General features: G+C 39.4%; 2 protein-coding genes across 2 annotated transcripts; one reads left to right on the forward strand and one right to left on the reverse strand.

The window, feature by feature from the left end:
- Window positions 1–460: 460 nt before the first annotated feature.
- Window positions 461–10,566, forward strand: LOC106159611 (uncharacterized). The gene is made up of 8 exons (XM_013535926.2): window positions 461–673; window positions 1,567–1,694; window positions 2,065–2,128; window positions 2,400–2,510; window positions 3,245–3,344; window positions 3,593–3,681; window positions 8,889–8,999; window positions 9,608–10,566. Exons 1-8 carry the CDS (start codon window positions 509–511, stop codon window positions 9,773–9,775), a joined length of 936 nt encoding a protein of 311 aa, XP_013391380.1. The 5' UTR covers window positions 461–508; the 3' UTR covers window positions 9,776–10,566.
- A 323-nt stretch (window positions 10,567–10,889) lies between these two features.
- On the reverse strand, window positions 10,890–15,584 carry LOC147762689 (uncharacterized). The gene is made up of 3 exons (XM_087011501.1): window positions 13,564–15,584; window positions 12,691–12,966; window positions 10,890–12,608 (listed from the first exon to the last, which is right to left on the reverse strand). The coding sequence occupies exons 1-3, from the start codon at window positions 15,499–15,501 to the stop codon at window positions 11,919–11,921; spliced, it is 2,904 nt and encodes a 967-aa protein (XP_086867627.1). The 5' UTR covers window positions 15,502–15,584; the 3' UTR covers window positions 10,890–11,918.
- Between the last annotated feature and the right edge of the window lie 265 nt (window positions 15,585–15,849).

Here is a 15,849-nt window from a genome sequence, read left to right on the forward strand (position 1 = left end):
TTAAAACCAGTATGCCCACATGATGCTTAATGTCACGAAGCTTAGCAACCTGAATAATAAATTGGTACATTAGGTGTATCATATTACGATACTTCATACTGAATACATCAAGTTCTAGAAAAGGTTCAAGAATGATTTACTTATAAGCACAATCCCTCTCTGTGCAAATTCTTGTATATAAATTATTAGCAACAGGTCTGTGTTGCCTGTGGTCTGTGGTCTGTGCCGTTTCCACCATTTCCTGACCTGCGTTGCCCTTTCTCCTAAATCAAGTCTGCGCCCTCTCACTTATTCTATTTCGGTTACTAGTACCTGTATTCTTAAGTTAGTTTCTTTATTCAGTCATCTTTTAATTCATTTGTTCATTCACTGCATTTTATTTCATTTCATTAAGCATTAATTTAATTATCTTTTTTATTTATTAAATAAGTGATTTCCTGCTTCCGTGAATGAAAGGATTGAGTTCATCTGTCTATATAGTGAACGACGACCACACTCTGTATACGAGATGGCGGCGGAAATACCGGTAATAGACTTCTCTCGCTATTCTCTGGCTGTGGACGCAGACAAGGTCCCAGACAGCGTCTTACTAGAGCTGGGTCAGGAGGTTTACCAGGCTCTGGCCACTGCCCCCTTCCTCCTGCTGAAGAACTGCGGAATAGAAGAACGACTGGTGAGAGAATTTCGAATTAACGTAAAATAGTTAAACTTGACAATTTTAATAAAGAATTCTGGATATGACGGAATTGACCCATTTCAATGAAGTCATATTTGCTCCGTAACCCTAGTCCCGTGACCATGCTGGAAGAACGACGGGGTAGTAGCGTTAATAGGTGATGCAAATAAATTAAAATAAAATTCATAGGTCTTCACATTGTCGCAATCGAGTACACCAAAGTGAAAAGGATATATATACAAGTGAAAGCTTCAGCTGATCAACGGGATTGACGCATATGAACTCAAGACAGTCTAAAGACGTGAAATCCTGCCAAATGTGACTTTTCCCAACATCGTGTAGTTGTCAGAAGCTATTTCAGTTATCTTGTACTTCATTTTATTTATTTATTTATTTATTTATTTATTTATTTATTTATTTATTTTGTTCATTGGAACATAAAATAGTTATAGTTTGAGAGAGTTTAATGTGTAATCATAAGTTCAACCTTTCATGGAAACAACATTTTTTTCATAAAGGATTGATTTAAGGAGAAACAAAATAAATTCATTTTACCTTTTACCTGATGAGTCTTAATTCAAAGCCGCTTCTCTCCACCGTTAATGGTTTTGGTCCTTTCTCCTTGGATTGTTATCACTGCAGGCAGTCTGTGAACGCTTGTAAAGTTAGTTATCTTCTCTCGATCAAATAACCTGCAGTAATTCATCGTTTTGCTCGGTTAAAAGAATCTTTGATTTGTAGACATGGTTTAGTCATGCGCAGCAGACGATTCCGGTCTCCCTCCAGCATGGCTGCCGTTTGTTTTGATGACGATCGCTGCAAAGCCTCCCTACCGCCAGAAAATTGATTTTCCCAATAATAACCTATCTCTACTTTGGTTGTGGTTGTAGGTAAGGGAATCCTTTACCTGCAGCAGACAGTTCTTTGAGCTTCCGGCGGAAGTGAAACAGAAATACCGGCGACCAGACGACCCCCATGACGACAATTACAATGGCTGGGTGGGGCAGGGTGTAGAGAGGTGAGTTTAAATATTCATGCAATGTTATAGTATTTTATGAAATTTGGTAACAATTTTGTGTTATGACCATCAGCTATCGTCTATAACTTATACTCACCAGAGTAGGCTTTTGGGGTATTTGGGAGCTTCCCGTGGCAAACAAACAAACCCACTTTTATTTACTTCGTAAATGAATCTTCAACCCGAGAAGCAGCGGTGCTTTTTTTTTTTTTGAATGGCCAGCCCAACCACTTGAAATTAGCTTCCTACGTCCCAGACTCAATAGATCATAGCAATGGGTCTACATGTACCCTGAATTAACTAGAAGAAGAGAAAGACAGAAACGCTGTAGCTCCTCATAGTTTTATTATTTTTCATTTTTCATTTTCAGCGTCAACCCAGAAGGGCCGGTCGATTTGAAGGAGTCATTCAGTTACGCTCTATGGATGGAGCAGGTATGGATTGATACTATTTAATATTATTATTTTGTAGAAAGACACTAAAAAATAAAACCGCTTGCTGAAAACTACCAACGTTTAGATTTAAGAAACGCCAAGCATTTAAATAAAAAAATCCCGCTTTCCAAGAAATCAATGTCATTATCATTTTGGTGCGTTGTAGAATGGTAAATAAAATATGAATTACAGCAAAAATTGTTCGGTAGATGTCTGTTTAACATGGAATATGTCTTGTGAGCTATTGAATATTAGTTGTTTCTTATTTTAGAAATGGCCACACGAGGTCGTCTCATTCAAGCCAACCTTGCTCAACTTGAACCGCCAAGCCATGTCACTTGGCAAACGTATCCTGCAGGGACTTGCCCTTGCTATGGGACTGGTGGGTATAATCTCAGGCCCCTTACCTCCTGACCAAGCTTTCATCGGTCGTACTCTAAATTGTTTCCCCACTTCAGTCTAGCATTGCGGCAACCCTGTAAGCAATCCACTGAGGTATTTGATAAATACAAACACTTTCATGAAATCTGATCGCCTTGTGACGTCATTGCAAGTCAGTTGACAACGGACCAGCTCCGTGTTCTCAACTTATGTTAGAAAATATTTTTTTAGGATTTTATGTTTTTTTTTCTTCCCCAACGTACCTGACATCGCAGGTGTCAGTGGTTTTTTATCATTTCAATCATTTAAATCTAACATAAACTTCGAAAAGTACATTGCGACAAAAACTCGGATGATCCTGTGTTAAATTCGGGATAGGCACTGTTGCTTTCACATCGACGACACCACGCCTGCTAGATACGTTTGATATTTTGGCTGTTAATCAATAAATTCTCTACTCAGTGATAACTGTTCATGTTCTGGACAGAGTCTAGCTATTATATTTTGTTAACAGATATATTTTGTTTTTATTTATTTATTTTTTTTTTTATTTATTAATTCTTATGCTAATACTCGGGCAATTTGAATTTGGAGAGATGGCACATCTGTCGCTTTTTTGACCCTCCAAACAGTTTTGTTTGTGTGTATTCATGCATGTACTCGTATATGTGCAGCGTTTTATTTGTACTAAGATGCCAGTGGGTAATGCGCAACTTTCTCTTCTTAACAAAAAAGGATCGACATTTCTTTGATGGACCACACAAAGGTGCAGGAACCCGGAATTCAATGACGGCAACGCGGTGTAACTATTATCCGGAAATTACAGACGAAACAGGTAATTACAGTGTAACTTCATTACGCAATAACCTTATGTTTGTTCACATTTCTTTCAGTATGCTATGCAAAGTACAATAAGCACATTTGCCTGTGAATTCATTTAGAATATCAAAAGGAAATGTGGTCGATTGCGTCATTTTGTATCTCAGAAGAACAAGCTGCAATTATGCCTAAAAGCGGAAACATCCCTGGAGCCTTGGTTTGCAAAAAAAATTATTTCTATTAGGCTATATCGTTCTTTTGCAGTGATTTTGCCGAATCAGATGCGCATTGGAGAGCATGCTGACTATGTGACCTTGACCCTCTTGTTTCAAGATGACCAAGGCGGGCTGGAGGTGAGTGACCTATCATCAGCCCATATCACCCTGGAGATTTTAATAATGAGAAAGAAGAATAACTATCATGCACAAAGCAAGTAAAAGTGCAATAAATAAAGAAAGAGAAAATTCAATTAAAGATTAGGAATATTTATCTATACGCCGATAAGTGCCATTAATAACAACAGAAAGTGTTCCATCACTGGATCTATAAAATGTTTGTCGACTACTTTTTGTAGACAGATGTAATACGTATTACACAGTGGTAGAAGTCACTGGGTTTAGTTTCATTTTGCTCAATATTCTTTTTTTTTTAATTTTGAGAGGTAGAGGGGGGGAAGAAAGAGGAAAACGAGACGGCAGTACCATTGATAAGTACAGGGTATATACCTGTACTGTATACATGTATATATATACTTCTGTAGTAATTGGTCAAAGGGTTGTCTCACCCCCCAAATGATCACCTCACGGGTGTAATTTTTTATTAACAGTGCTTTTTATTCCAGATTCCATATCTGGCATGACTTTTGTTTAAGAATATACAAAATAGAGACGAAAATATCCTTATTTTATACCATTTATTCACATATAAACCATGCACCCTCTCAAATCCAGTGTTTTACTGTGAATTCAGGTAAAAATGTCCATAAAATTGAAATGACAGCACCAAATGTGACCAAAGTTACACAAAATTAACAGTGGTATAAGCTTTTTAAAGGAGAATAGACCCATAAAAATCCATTTCTCGAATTTTGAATATTCAGCACTCAATCTACACACTAGAGGTATTTTTTAATCGACCCCCGCCATTAAAAATTTATAAAAACAATCTATTAGTAGAAAAAAGGCGTTTTAGTAAACCTCACCTCAATATGCATAAATGAAGCAACAGATCTGGGTCACGTGGTACTGTGACGACAATGAGGATAAAGGTCTATGAGACTTAACTGAGCTGCATGGTGCATACAGACAATAGTTTAAGAAAGTTGTGTTGAACGGAGTTGAGCAATTTTCTTTATGCCTCAGTGTGTTGCCGTGGGATTCACCAAAATTGCAGAACTCCTTGACAATCTTTGTCTGTGACGGTCTTCCGTGACTTACTAACTTCGGTGACAATAGTTGCGATGCTCGCGATCTCGGTCACCTCAGGTGTTTTACATCATATCAAAAGCTGATAGTCTTTTAGATTTTAATCAGTAAATTAGTAAGCTTGCCAACTGATGACAGTTAAAACTGTCATCAGTTGGCAAGCTTACTAATTGCTGATGCATTTTAAATGCATTGTAGTTGACCAAGAGCTCGTAAACAATAAAACCTGTTAATTATGCACTGCTACAATTCCCAAGCCAGGTAATAACAGGCATCAAACTCGTCTTGGTGGGCTTTCATATTTTTCAATATATCTCATTTATTTCATGGGGTTATTTTATTGGTATTTGTAAATGACGTTTAATATCAATATTTAAACAATTAAGATCAAACACGGTCGCGAACATTAATAAAAGAAATTGCTCTCAGGGTATCTTGAAGCATGCGTATGTCCAGGCATTATTTCCTTGGAAGAAAAAGTGTTGAGGAAAAACAGGAAAAAGAGCGTTATATTAAAGAAAAAATGGGAACTGCTGTAAGAAAATGGTTCGTAATCCTAATACGTTTATGCTTTGAGGATTTGTTTCTGAAGGTTATTTCTTCTGAAATATTAAATAATTTAAAAGGTTTATCATTTCATAACTTGAAACGCAAGTTCTGCGTCTGTACGCAAAACTTTTTGCAGATTTGTAAGCTTTGTCAAACCCACAAAACATGTAGCAGATCAAGGTAAAAGAGCATTGTTTGCTACTGGTAGCATGGAAAAAATCATAAATTTAATGTGTTTACTAAATGTGCAGTTTTACGTACGTTAGTATATTTTAAATTATGCATGGAGATTTAACCTGGTAAGGAATATAAGAAAGCCACAAACGGATTTTTTAAAAGAATGTTGGATGTAAAAAAAGAGCAGTACTGATAACTTGGTTCATTGTATATAACTTAAATATCCACAAAGAGTAAAGGGCTATTGCGCCAACATCTTGTTAAAATTTTTACACTGCAATTCTATTTAAATAAGCTATGGAACTAATTGCCAACTTTGGACTTTCATCACATTACAGGGGCGTAACCAGACCTGCAAAAGTTGTACGCACAGATTAAAAAAAATTACAAGCACGTACAGCAAAATGTAGACTAACGCAAAAAATGAAGGACAGCGTAATCACAGCAAATGTACCTCATAAAGTAACTTAATTTCCATTAATAATAAAATCATCATTCAAGTCAAAAATATTATCGCGATTTAATAAATATTCTAATTTACCCAGAACGGTATATTTATTTAAAAGGAGGCTAACTGAAATATAGTTTTATTATTTGTTTGTGAAAATTGCTCATGTCACCCTGTTAGTTTGGAGGTCTAAGCTGGATCAAGTCCATGTTAAAATACCTATGAAGCTGTGCAGGAAAAATTCTTCCTTTGTTTCTCTAGCTCCTCGATAAACCTGGTGTTCAGATTTTATCTAGTACCCCAGGTCTGCGGGAGCTGCTCTTTGAAACTAACGCACAGGTAGATTTTTACCTGAGATAAATATCGCCAGTGAGAGTTGGATTGGGGAGGAGAATTGAATGCCATTTAACCCTCTAATTAAGAGGTAAAGGAAGTTCCAGTTAGATGGATGATTAAGATAGGACTTGTAAAGGTAACGGGCATTGTTTACCTCAGTTTAATAAATTAAAGTATGCAAGACGGAGTGTCAGCGGTTTAATGAAATTAATTGAATTTCACAAATAACATGGACCTCATATGCAATAATAAACAGTACCCTTAACTCATTCAAATGCAGTGTTTTATACAACTTGGGATAATCATAATTTAATGCTTGTTAAAGAATTGACTAGACGGGAAATGGTTTTACACAGCTTCACGAGGATTCAGACCCCTCGGGTAAGAGATTTGAATGAGTATAAACTTTTATCAGAAGCCAGAGAAGTCATCTTACAGGTAGACAATGCAGCTCAGTTTGACAGCTAAGCACGCTCTGTTCTCCGGTGGCACGATTGTCGTCATTGGACCACGTGATCACGTAGCTCATTAACTCCCAGGCCGAGCAAAAAGGATGTTTTTTAAAGCCAAAAATGTACAAAATGAGCTTTTAATTTGTGTATTTGGATAAAGATATCGTTAGTTGGGCATGTCTTCTGAAGAATATGTTCCGTTGAAGCCATTCTGACGGTATGACGCAAATCCTTTAATGTGTCAACCGCACACTGCAATTATGAACGGTAGGCTGCACGACAAGCCTTTAACAAGGGTTACAGTTCCGTTTTGTGTGATATTGATCCATTCTTTCTAAAAAGCTTGGCGAAATTGGTCAAGATTATTTGGGGATTAGTACTCTCCTGCATTTAACACTCCAATTCATGACACGGGTGCTCATTGGGGTTGATATTATGGCTCAAGGATGTTTGTCCAATCCTCAGAACATTCTGTCTCTGCAACAAATCACTCACCAGACGAAAGTTGTGAGCAAGTGCGTTGACACGATGAAGCCAGTACCATCCCTGAAGTCACCTCTTGCAAATGGAGTGAGATATCTGTTGAGAGCATTCTGTTCCAGAGGGAACAATGTACTGATGCTATGGGCTTGGAATGCTCTCCAAATGTGGACTGATCTGACACTCAGGCGATATGATCCTGCATCAACCCTTCCAAGAGGCATTGTCTACGGTCTACGGACTTGCAACATGTCTACGGACCATCATTTTGCCATAGATAGGGTACAGGAAATACCTTAATTCTTCAACAAAACCAGTTTCCTTTTCAGTGATGGCTGACCAGGTTCCGGTACCTCTAGGGTAACTGAACGTAATTTTCTCAACTTATATCTCACTAATCTGCAAGAGCTACCCTGAGTGTCAGAGCAACGTAAAAGCTAACTAGCTTAAATATACCTTGTGATGGAGTCGCTTTTACTATAGCTCTGACGAACAGCGACAATCTGAGGGCGTTTTTCTTCAAAATTTTGCCTGGGGCACTTCCATATTTGGAAGTCACACGTCACAGCTGTGTCCGCCTGGATCCATATTTGGAAGTCATAAGTCTCGTGCGTCACAGGTTTGGCCGCCTGGAGCTGCCTTTCCCGCCTCGCGCTGAAGTTATCTCGTGCAGACGAGACAAGAAGAAAAGTGCCTGACGAAGTTTGAATTGAAAATATCTTGCAGTCGAAGGTCAGTGCCACAATAGAAGCAACATTCTGCTTTAACAACTGATTTTGGTGTAGCCATTGCGCAGCCCTTATAGTGGTATCGGGCATACAGTGTAGCTGTCAAATTTGACACACGGCAAGCACGTGTATTGCGCACGTGTACATCTCAGGACTAAATGTTCATTGATAAGCAAAAAATACAAGAACATTGGATATATCTTTTCTGTTCAAAGAATATTATTTATTTTTTCACTTTACATCTTAAATACAGCAAACAAAATTAAATAAAGCAGAATTAAAATTGTTTTACGTTTCATTTTGGTCTGATGACATTCAACTGCAGATTCACTGCGAAGCAGTTCTATTTGATTGACGGAAGTGTAACATGCATATGGCTGCTGTTCACTAGAGCCGGTATTGTTGATATGGGTTATATATGAAATCAAGATCGAGCTGGCAATACCGGAATCTAGAACCTAGGGTAGCAAGAGCTGACTTCGAGGTTAAATCCAGGATTCATCATGACAACACACTTGCTCGCAGAGCTTATCGCGCCGCCTACAGGAGATTAGTGCAGTGCGCAGTAGACAAATACACTATTAGGCACGCGACCTTTAACGAGCACATCCTAATGCTAATTGTATGTTAATTTGGTGACATTTGGTGCTGGCATTCCAATTTTATGGACATTTCTTTACCTCTGTGGAAGCCCCAGTGAAACACTGAATTTGAGGGGTAACATGTTTTAAATCTGAATAAATGGTATGGAATATTTTGTATATTCTTAACCATTAATCATGTCATATACGGCATCTGAAATTAAAAAAAAAACACTGTTTATGACAATTTACACCTCATTTGTAAATAATTGGGAGTGGGACAACCTTTTTGGCCAATGCTGTATGACTGTTGTTGCGTTGTTTGGCTATTAGAGTAATGAGTACATGTAATACTTCTACTAAATGTTTATAGTTGTGTTGACAGGTAAAGACAAAGGACGGGACTTGGTGCCCCGTGTTGCCAGTGCCTGGAACCGTCGGAGTGTTTGTTGATCTGTTGTTACAAAGATGGACGGCTGACAAACTGAAAGCTACGGTAGGTACAGTCTCTCTCTCTCTCTCTCTATCTCTCTCTCTCTCTCTCTCTCTCTCGTAGACCTGTCTCTATCAGGCACATAAATGCTGTACAAATACACACGCGCGCGCTCGCGCACCATGTTCTCACTCTCCATGGAGAAAGTAGCCCATGTACGTGTAGATACGGCACATACACCTCATACAATGTCAGCAGCCTTTGTTTAGTATTACAGATACAAAATGAAAGAATTTCGGACCAATATATGACCATGCTACCTTGATTCCATACAGTAGCCCGATGAGTGATATCATATTAGTGGACCTCTACAGTTCGATTTTTCTCGAAATGGACCAATATTTGTTGGTAAAATTTGATACAAATTGTCGTTCCAAGCTCTGTTGTGAACCCAGTGTCGTGTGCAAAAGACTCTCCTGTAATACAGAGTCCACCTCCTGGTGATACATGTATGTACAGGTAAGCCCTTTCTTTGAGTCCAGCCCATTTATGTCAGACCAACCCTTACCTGTATAAACCTAATGGGGGACGGACTCTGTTCCACGGACCCCCAGTTTACTCACAGTGGACTCATCTGTCACCCTGACCATGTTTTATTTTTTTACTCGCAGGTGCACAGGGTGATTATGCCAGGGGGCAAGTGCCCAGCCCGCCAGTCCATTATCCAACTTATCGCTCCTGATGACGATGTGGAAGTGAAATGCGTGGACGGATCCGACACGTACGAACCCGTCAACGCGAGATCTTTCGTTACTGGGATATTTGACAAGACATATTAACATTACAAAGGACTGATCATCTGAAGCCTTATATATAGGTTTATATCTTTGGGCAGGTGTTGGTATTACGTAAGAACTTACGGCTACAGTAAATGCTTTAACTTCAACATCGAAAATATGGCTGAAGGCCGGACAAAACTTAAATTGCTTAACGATCAAAGGACCCTTATTTTGAGGACATTCAGATTTTTTGCACCTATGTTTTCTTTATTTTCAAATGGAAAATTTAAAATACATTGGTATCGGTTTGTTTAGCGGAAAAAAATTAAAAGGTACCTTTAGATACCTTTAACCGATAACTCACCGGTTGTCGGCACCACGGAACCGTATTTCATAGAAAATTAAAGAGTCAGAGTATGCATGATGGTGATGCCAAGAAAGTGCTGAATACATAGTGACCAGTGTGACAGAAACCCTGCCTTTGCAATGGATATAAAGATGCTTCTGCTAGAAATTTAACCAGGGAATGACCCAGCGCTAGTGGAGATGGGAATGGGCTATCTCCCACTTACTGTAATGTGCCATACATTTTGACTGCTGTTGAATTTGCTTAATTACTTCTCTCTGAGGAAACTCACATAAAAATTATTACCATGAGTATCTGTGTACACACCAAACACTCTTTTCGTAGTTTGTTTTATATGACTCTCAAATTCCTTGTGGATTCACTTTCCAATATTAAAATCTAGTAGAAAATAACAGTTGTTTATTACTTGTAATTTAGAGCATGCAATTATGTTTTTCAATGTATCTTTCAAGACTGATTAAATGTTTGAATAGTTGTGTTGTAACATGCGTTCCAATTGGGGTGCAATCATAAGTTTTCCATTCTTACTTCCACAAAGCTTGAGGTCATAAGACCTGTTTTATGCAAGTCGTTGAGTAAAAGGATTCTTTTTATTCTACTGTAAGAACGAAAAAACAGCATGTGATGAGAGCCTAAATAAACTTTTGTACTGAATACCCCACCATCATCCTAATGGCGATTTTTTTATTCCAGACATAACATGGTTAGTGGTACAGATAATACAAACTAGCGGTGAAGATATCCATATTTAATACCATTTATTCACATTTATTACATGTACCCCTTACATCCGATGTTCCACTGTCATTTCCACAGAGGTAAATGCATGCCCATTAAATTGAAAAGACACCACCAAATGTCACCAATTTTACACACATTTAGCATAAGTGTGTTCTCGATAAAGACCGTGTGTGTTTCCCGCGTACTGTAATAACCTCCTGTAGACGGCGCCGTTGTCTACCACAAGGGTAACAATTCTGTTTTGTGGGATATTGTCCCATGTTTCCTAAAAGTTTGTCAGGACTATTTGGAGTTAGGTTTTCCTCTGGATTGCACACTTTAAATTATACCACGGGTGCTCTTTAGGCTTATTATCAGGACTCAAAGATGGTATCTCCAGCTTCACGGGGTATACAAGTCACGGTGCTCGTATATATATATACATTTATATATGGACCATATATATGTAGAAGAGTATGTGCAATAGTCTCTGACAAAAAAATACGGGATACCAGACTACAGGAAGGGAAAAGAGACTTTGAAAAACAAAATTATCGTACGTTACTTATAAAAAAAGCAAAATTATTAACTATAGGAGAACTGAGAACGCCAAGAACAGAGGATGGGGAAAACGGCATCCCCTTTATCAACACTCATGATCCAGATGTAACAAACATATTCCATATGGTAGAGACCAATACTCCTCTCCTGATGGCAAGTGACAACCCAAAATCTAAAAAAAAAAATTAACAAGGGCAAAATTTGACTTTAACAAACAAACAATATTCACAGTTAGTACATGTGGAGAGTCACGCGACATTTACAGTAAAGACAATTATGATTACCTACAAATAAACAACAGGAAAACTTTCAAAAATGGAAAGGCTTTCAAAGTCAATGCCAACATGACTTGCAACTCTATAGGAATTTATTTTAATACGTCACATCCTCTCACCGACCCATTGTCTTTCTGTTGATTAGTTGCCTACATGTAGTGGCCTTAAATTAAATTTGGTTGTAATTGACACTTTGAATATATGGGCTAAGGTCAACCCATATTGTTATTTTGCGATTTTGATGGATTTTCATATAATCTGGAATCTGCTTGCCATCCGCTTATGCACTGGCAAATGTCTCATTGATTTTCCTCATGTCAGACAACATCGTGCCCTGCCTTGTGTTGGGATCTGTGACAGTATGCTCACCCGCCTGTCTCTTCTTGATCTTAGAGACAAATTCTTCATATACCTCTCGATTACAAACCAAAGACCCAAGGACGAAGACACCGTCAAGAGTTGCCAGGACAATAAAGACATACCACAGGGCCTCTGTGTGGAAAAGGGGCGCCAAAAATCCGAACGTCCAGTTTGCACCCAGAACGACAAACAGTTTGACGTATATGCCAATCGGATGCTCTTGGCTTGTGTTTTTCAGCTTAGATGTCCTGGCAACCGCTTTACGCAACAGCCTCGCACAGTGGATGTAGAGACCAAGATTGGAGACGATGGCGACCCCGACAGGCGACACCAGGAAGATAATGAATGGGTATTTACGCGATATCCAACACAATCTTATCCCGTAGCCTGGCTGGAATGCTGGATCCATTTCAACATGGTTGATCACTATGGCGATGGTTACTATGGCTACGGGAACAAGAAAAGCATATGTACAATACAGGGTGAAGAGACGCCTCTTAGCACCGGCAGTGTCAAACTTCATAGCGGCCGTGAAATTTAAGGCACGGCACATGTCGATGGCCAATATATTCATCCAGAAAAAGGATGGCCATAACTTTACAAACGCCTTCTGACATCACAGCAAAGGGAGCAAGAAGTAAAATAAGTTTTGAAAATAATAACGTCAAACACAGACAAAGCTGTAAACGCGCTGGAAAAGTGGCGTACTTCTTGATACAGGGCTGAATAATGATCCGTGTCGAAAGACAGATTATTGAAACACTCAAGCAGACGATAGTTACAAGCCCCATGGTGCCAGATGCATTCGGTATCATAGGTGGCAGAAATGTCTCCAAGACGCTCTCATTTTGCTGCTGACCATTGTGAGCGCCATCTGTTTCCTCCGAAATAGGGGGAAGACCATCGACAGTAGGTCCTACCGGTACTTCTTCCTCGCCTTTCAAAGATGGGTCCTCGAGAGAGTAAACCTTATGAATGATCAAAGATTATTATTATTATTATTATTATTATTATTATTATTATTGTTGTTGTTGTTGTTGTTGACTGAGGCTGAGATCGGCTCTTAGCTAAGTATCAACCCGAAGCTGGGATACTTACCGCCGCCGAAAGCGAAGGTCAGTTAACCTAGCTGAGCGTTGATCCAGTAAAACGTGACCAAAGTACTAACATAATCTACCAGTAAACTACTTTTTTACATAATCACGAGTTTTTAAAATATTTAAAAATAAGTCCGTAACTCACTGATGAGGGATCTGACTCATGCAGTTTACGTGTAGATTTAAGATGGTGTAATGCGTTGATTAGGAGGTAAAACACTACATGTATAATAATTGACCGCTCGTGATTGCCTCTCAACCAATCGTCAAACATCAAAATACGTGGTCACGTAACAAAATGAAGTAATGAATACATAAGTAAGTAATTTATGAGTTTTTCAGGGTGCTTCGATAACAACAACGTCAAACCTTTGAAACACAAACTTACAGCCATAAACAGTATAATATAATAACGTTAATTTTGTCAGGGCAAGTAGGATTGAAAGCCTGTAAATTAAACTAATTTACCTTTTGTATGTTGGTGTTCACTCTCGCTAAAATAAAGGGAAAGAAGTCGTCGTCGTGCTCTAGGAGAGTACCTGACTGGATATCGTGGACCGCCGTCTTCACACTCTCGGTGATATTCGGTCGTTTTCGTCTTACACGAAGCTTGAAGCTCAGTGAGCAGTTGACGGTAGCCGCCAGAGGTTGGAAATGAATGTCGTTATGAACAGTGCTTAGATATAAGGTTGACAGATACGTATACCCTAGATTTGCTGCCCAGTACAAAAGTTCCTCTTCGGTGGTGTTCCAATCTACCTTAGCCCATTCTGATGTAATATTCCACGTAAGGTCGAAATCAACCAGATAGATGTCCCATTGATAACGACAAGCTCCATCTACCAGCTCGTAATCTGGCAGGCAAGAAATCGGCCGACAATCGCCGAAGCCAACAGCCCCCTCTTTGCACGATAGAGTTTCCACCTCGCTTTCTACGTCCCTCCGTAAGAGGCCAACGCTGAGCCCTGTAGAGAGATTAAAGCCCATGAGCACCGAGAATGAAAAACCACTCAGACGGGCTACATCTTCTTTAACCTTTGAGATATCGAGATCAAGGCATCCTATCTCGATGACTGAGGCGTTGTCACATATGGCGCAGAACTGATTCTTGTACGTGGCGCCCAAAAAGCGGACAGGGTTGTTGAATTTCCTGCACATGTCCGCCATATGGGTGCTATTGCATGTTTCTGAGCATGTAGATATGTTTATTCCTGTGTCACACTTGTGTACTGCTGTGTTTTTAGGCGGATTGACCGTCGGAAGGCAAGCGGAGAGCAAATCAAGATCTGACAAGTTTAGTGTCGTGACGGCATCTGTGCAATCGTAGTCATGAGACCAAAAGGTGTAGTTCGTTATGTCATTGCAGATGGCACAGAACACGTTTTTGAAGTGTAGACGTGTGGACAGATCGGTGACGGGGGTGATGTAGGCTGCCTCTCTTCGCGCACTGAAACAGCCCTCCTCGTATTCACTTCCTGTCCATTTGTCGGCGCACTGCTCCCCTAAAACTCGAACGCCAATATCACTCTTGTCACTCCAGCAGATCGGTTTGCCTGGAACGTCGCCAACCTTTATCTGACTTCCCGATGGATCTTTTTTGCATTCGTAAGGAAAATCAAAACAACAATCTCCATATATTTCACAAAAATCGTTGCAAGAGCAAGCCATTGTAACAATTTTGGCGTTGAAACTAGTGCTGTCAAATATGCTGTCATGGAAAGACATTCCACAAGCACCGGAACAAGTGTACTTCCACGACGGAATTGCGTTTTCACAAGTCACAATTGCTGAGGTATGTTGCATGAACGTTTCGGTGTTGTTCGCGTTAGATGCACAAAAGTCTTGTATCTCTCCTTGTGGTACTAAAGTTGGATGTAATTCAGGTATAGCTGAGGGGTGTCCATATGACGACCAGAAGAGTTCACTGTCTCCTTTATTGAAGTAATACTGATATGAGCCCATATCCTCCAATGACTGGGTTGCAGTTTCGAAAGCATTTGTGGCATGGACATTTCCGTCATGAACTTCCAACGCACCTGCAATAGATGCCTCACTTGTATCTGTTTTAGCAGCGTCGATATTACTGGATTTCGTGGAACCACCTCCGTGCCCGTTTGGCTGTGTCGAAGGGCTGGTTGTTAAGTTGTTAGGGTCTTCTATGGTATTGGCTGTTACGTTACTCTGTGTGTGCATGGACTCCTCCGTAATTTGGTATGGAGTGACAGAAGTGAAGTCAACAGTACTAGTATTTTGAAAGGACGCGTTTCTTTCTTGTCTCTCCCTGTCTTCGGCGTGTTTGTTCCTTACGTTGCTAAGTTGTTTATGGCTTTCTATGGCACCAGTCACGGTAAAATTAATATCTGTCATGGTCATAATGAAAAACAACAAGTTCATCATCCACGCCATGTTGGCTTATAACTCACTTGGGCAGCTTGTACTATGTATAAATATTCTTTTTGATGACCTTGATTTTCTTGTGGAACTTCACAAATTCCGAACTCTCCTTATTGTACCGTGTACAGGCATGAGATGGAATTAGAAAATGTTTTCAGTAATCTAAGGTTACCCCTTGAGGACTTCGATGCTCTTCATCCCCTAATACTGTGTCTGTGTGAATACTACTAGTACAGTATTTTAAGTTGGTTTGAGTGTAACGAATTAGAACATACATATGAATATCCTGACTGACGACGTTGAGTTTTCTACGTTTGCACGTAAATGAATGCTTACTTGGACGAAAATTTAAGTTCGGAT

Source organism: Lingula anatina, chromosome 4, assembly GCF_051362555.1.
Source record: "Lingula anatina isolate TDL-2025a chromosome 4, LinAna3.0, whole genome shotgun sequence".
Lineage (NCBI taxonomy): Eukaryota > Metazoa > Brachiopoda > Lingulata > Lingulida > Lingulidae > Lingula > Lingula anatina.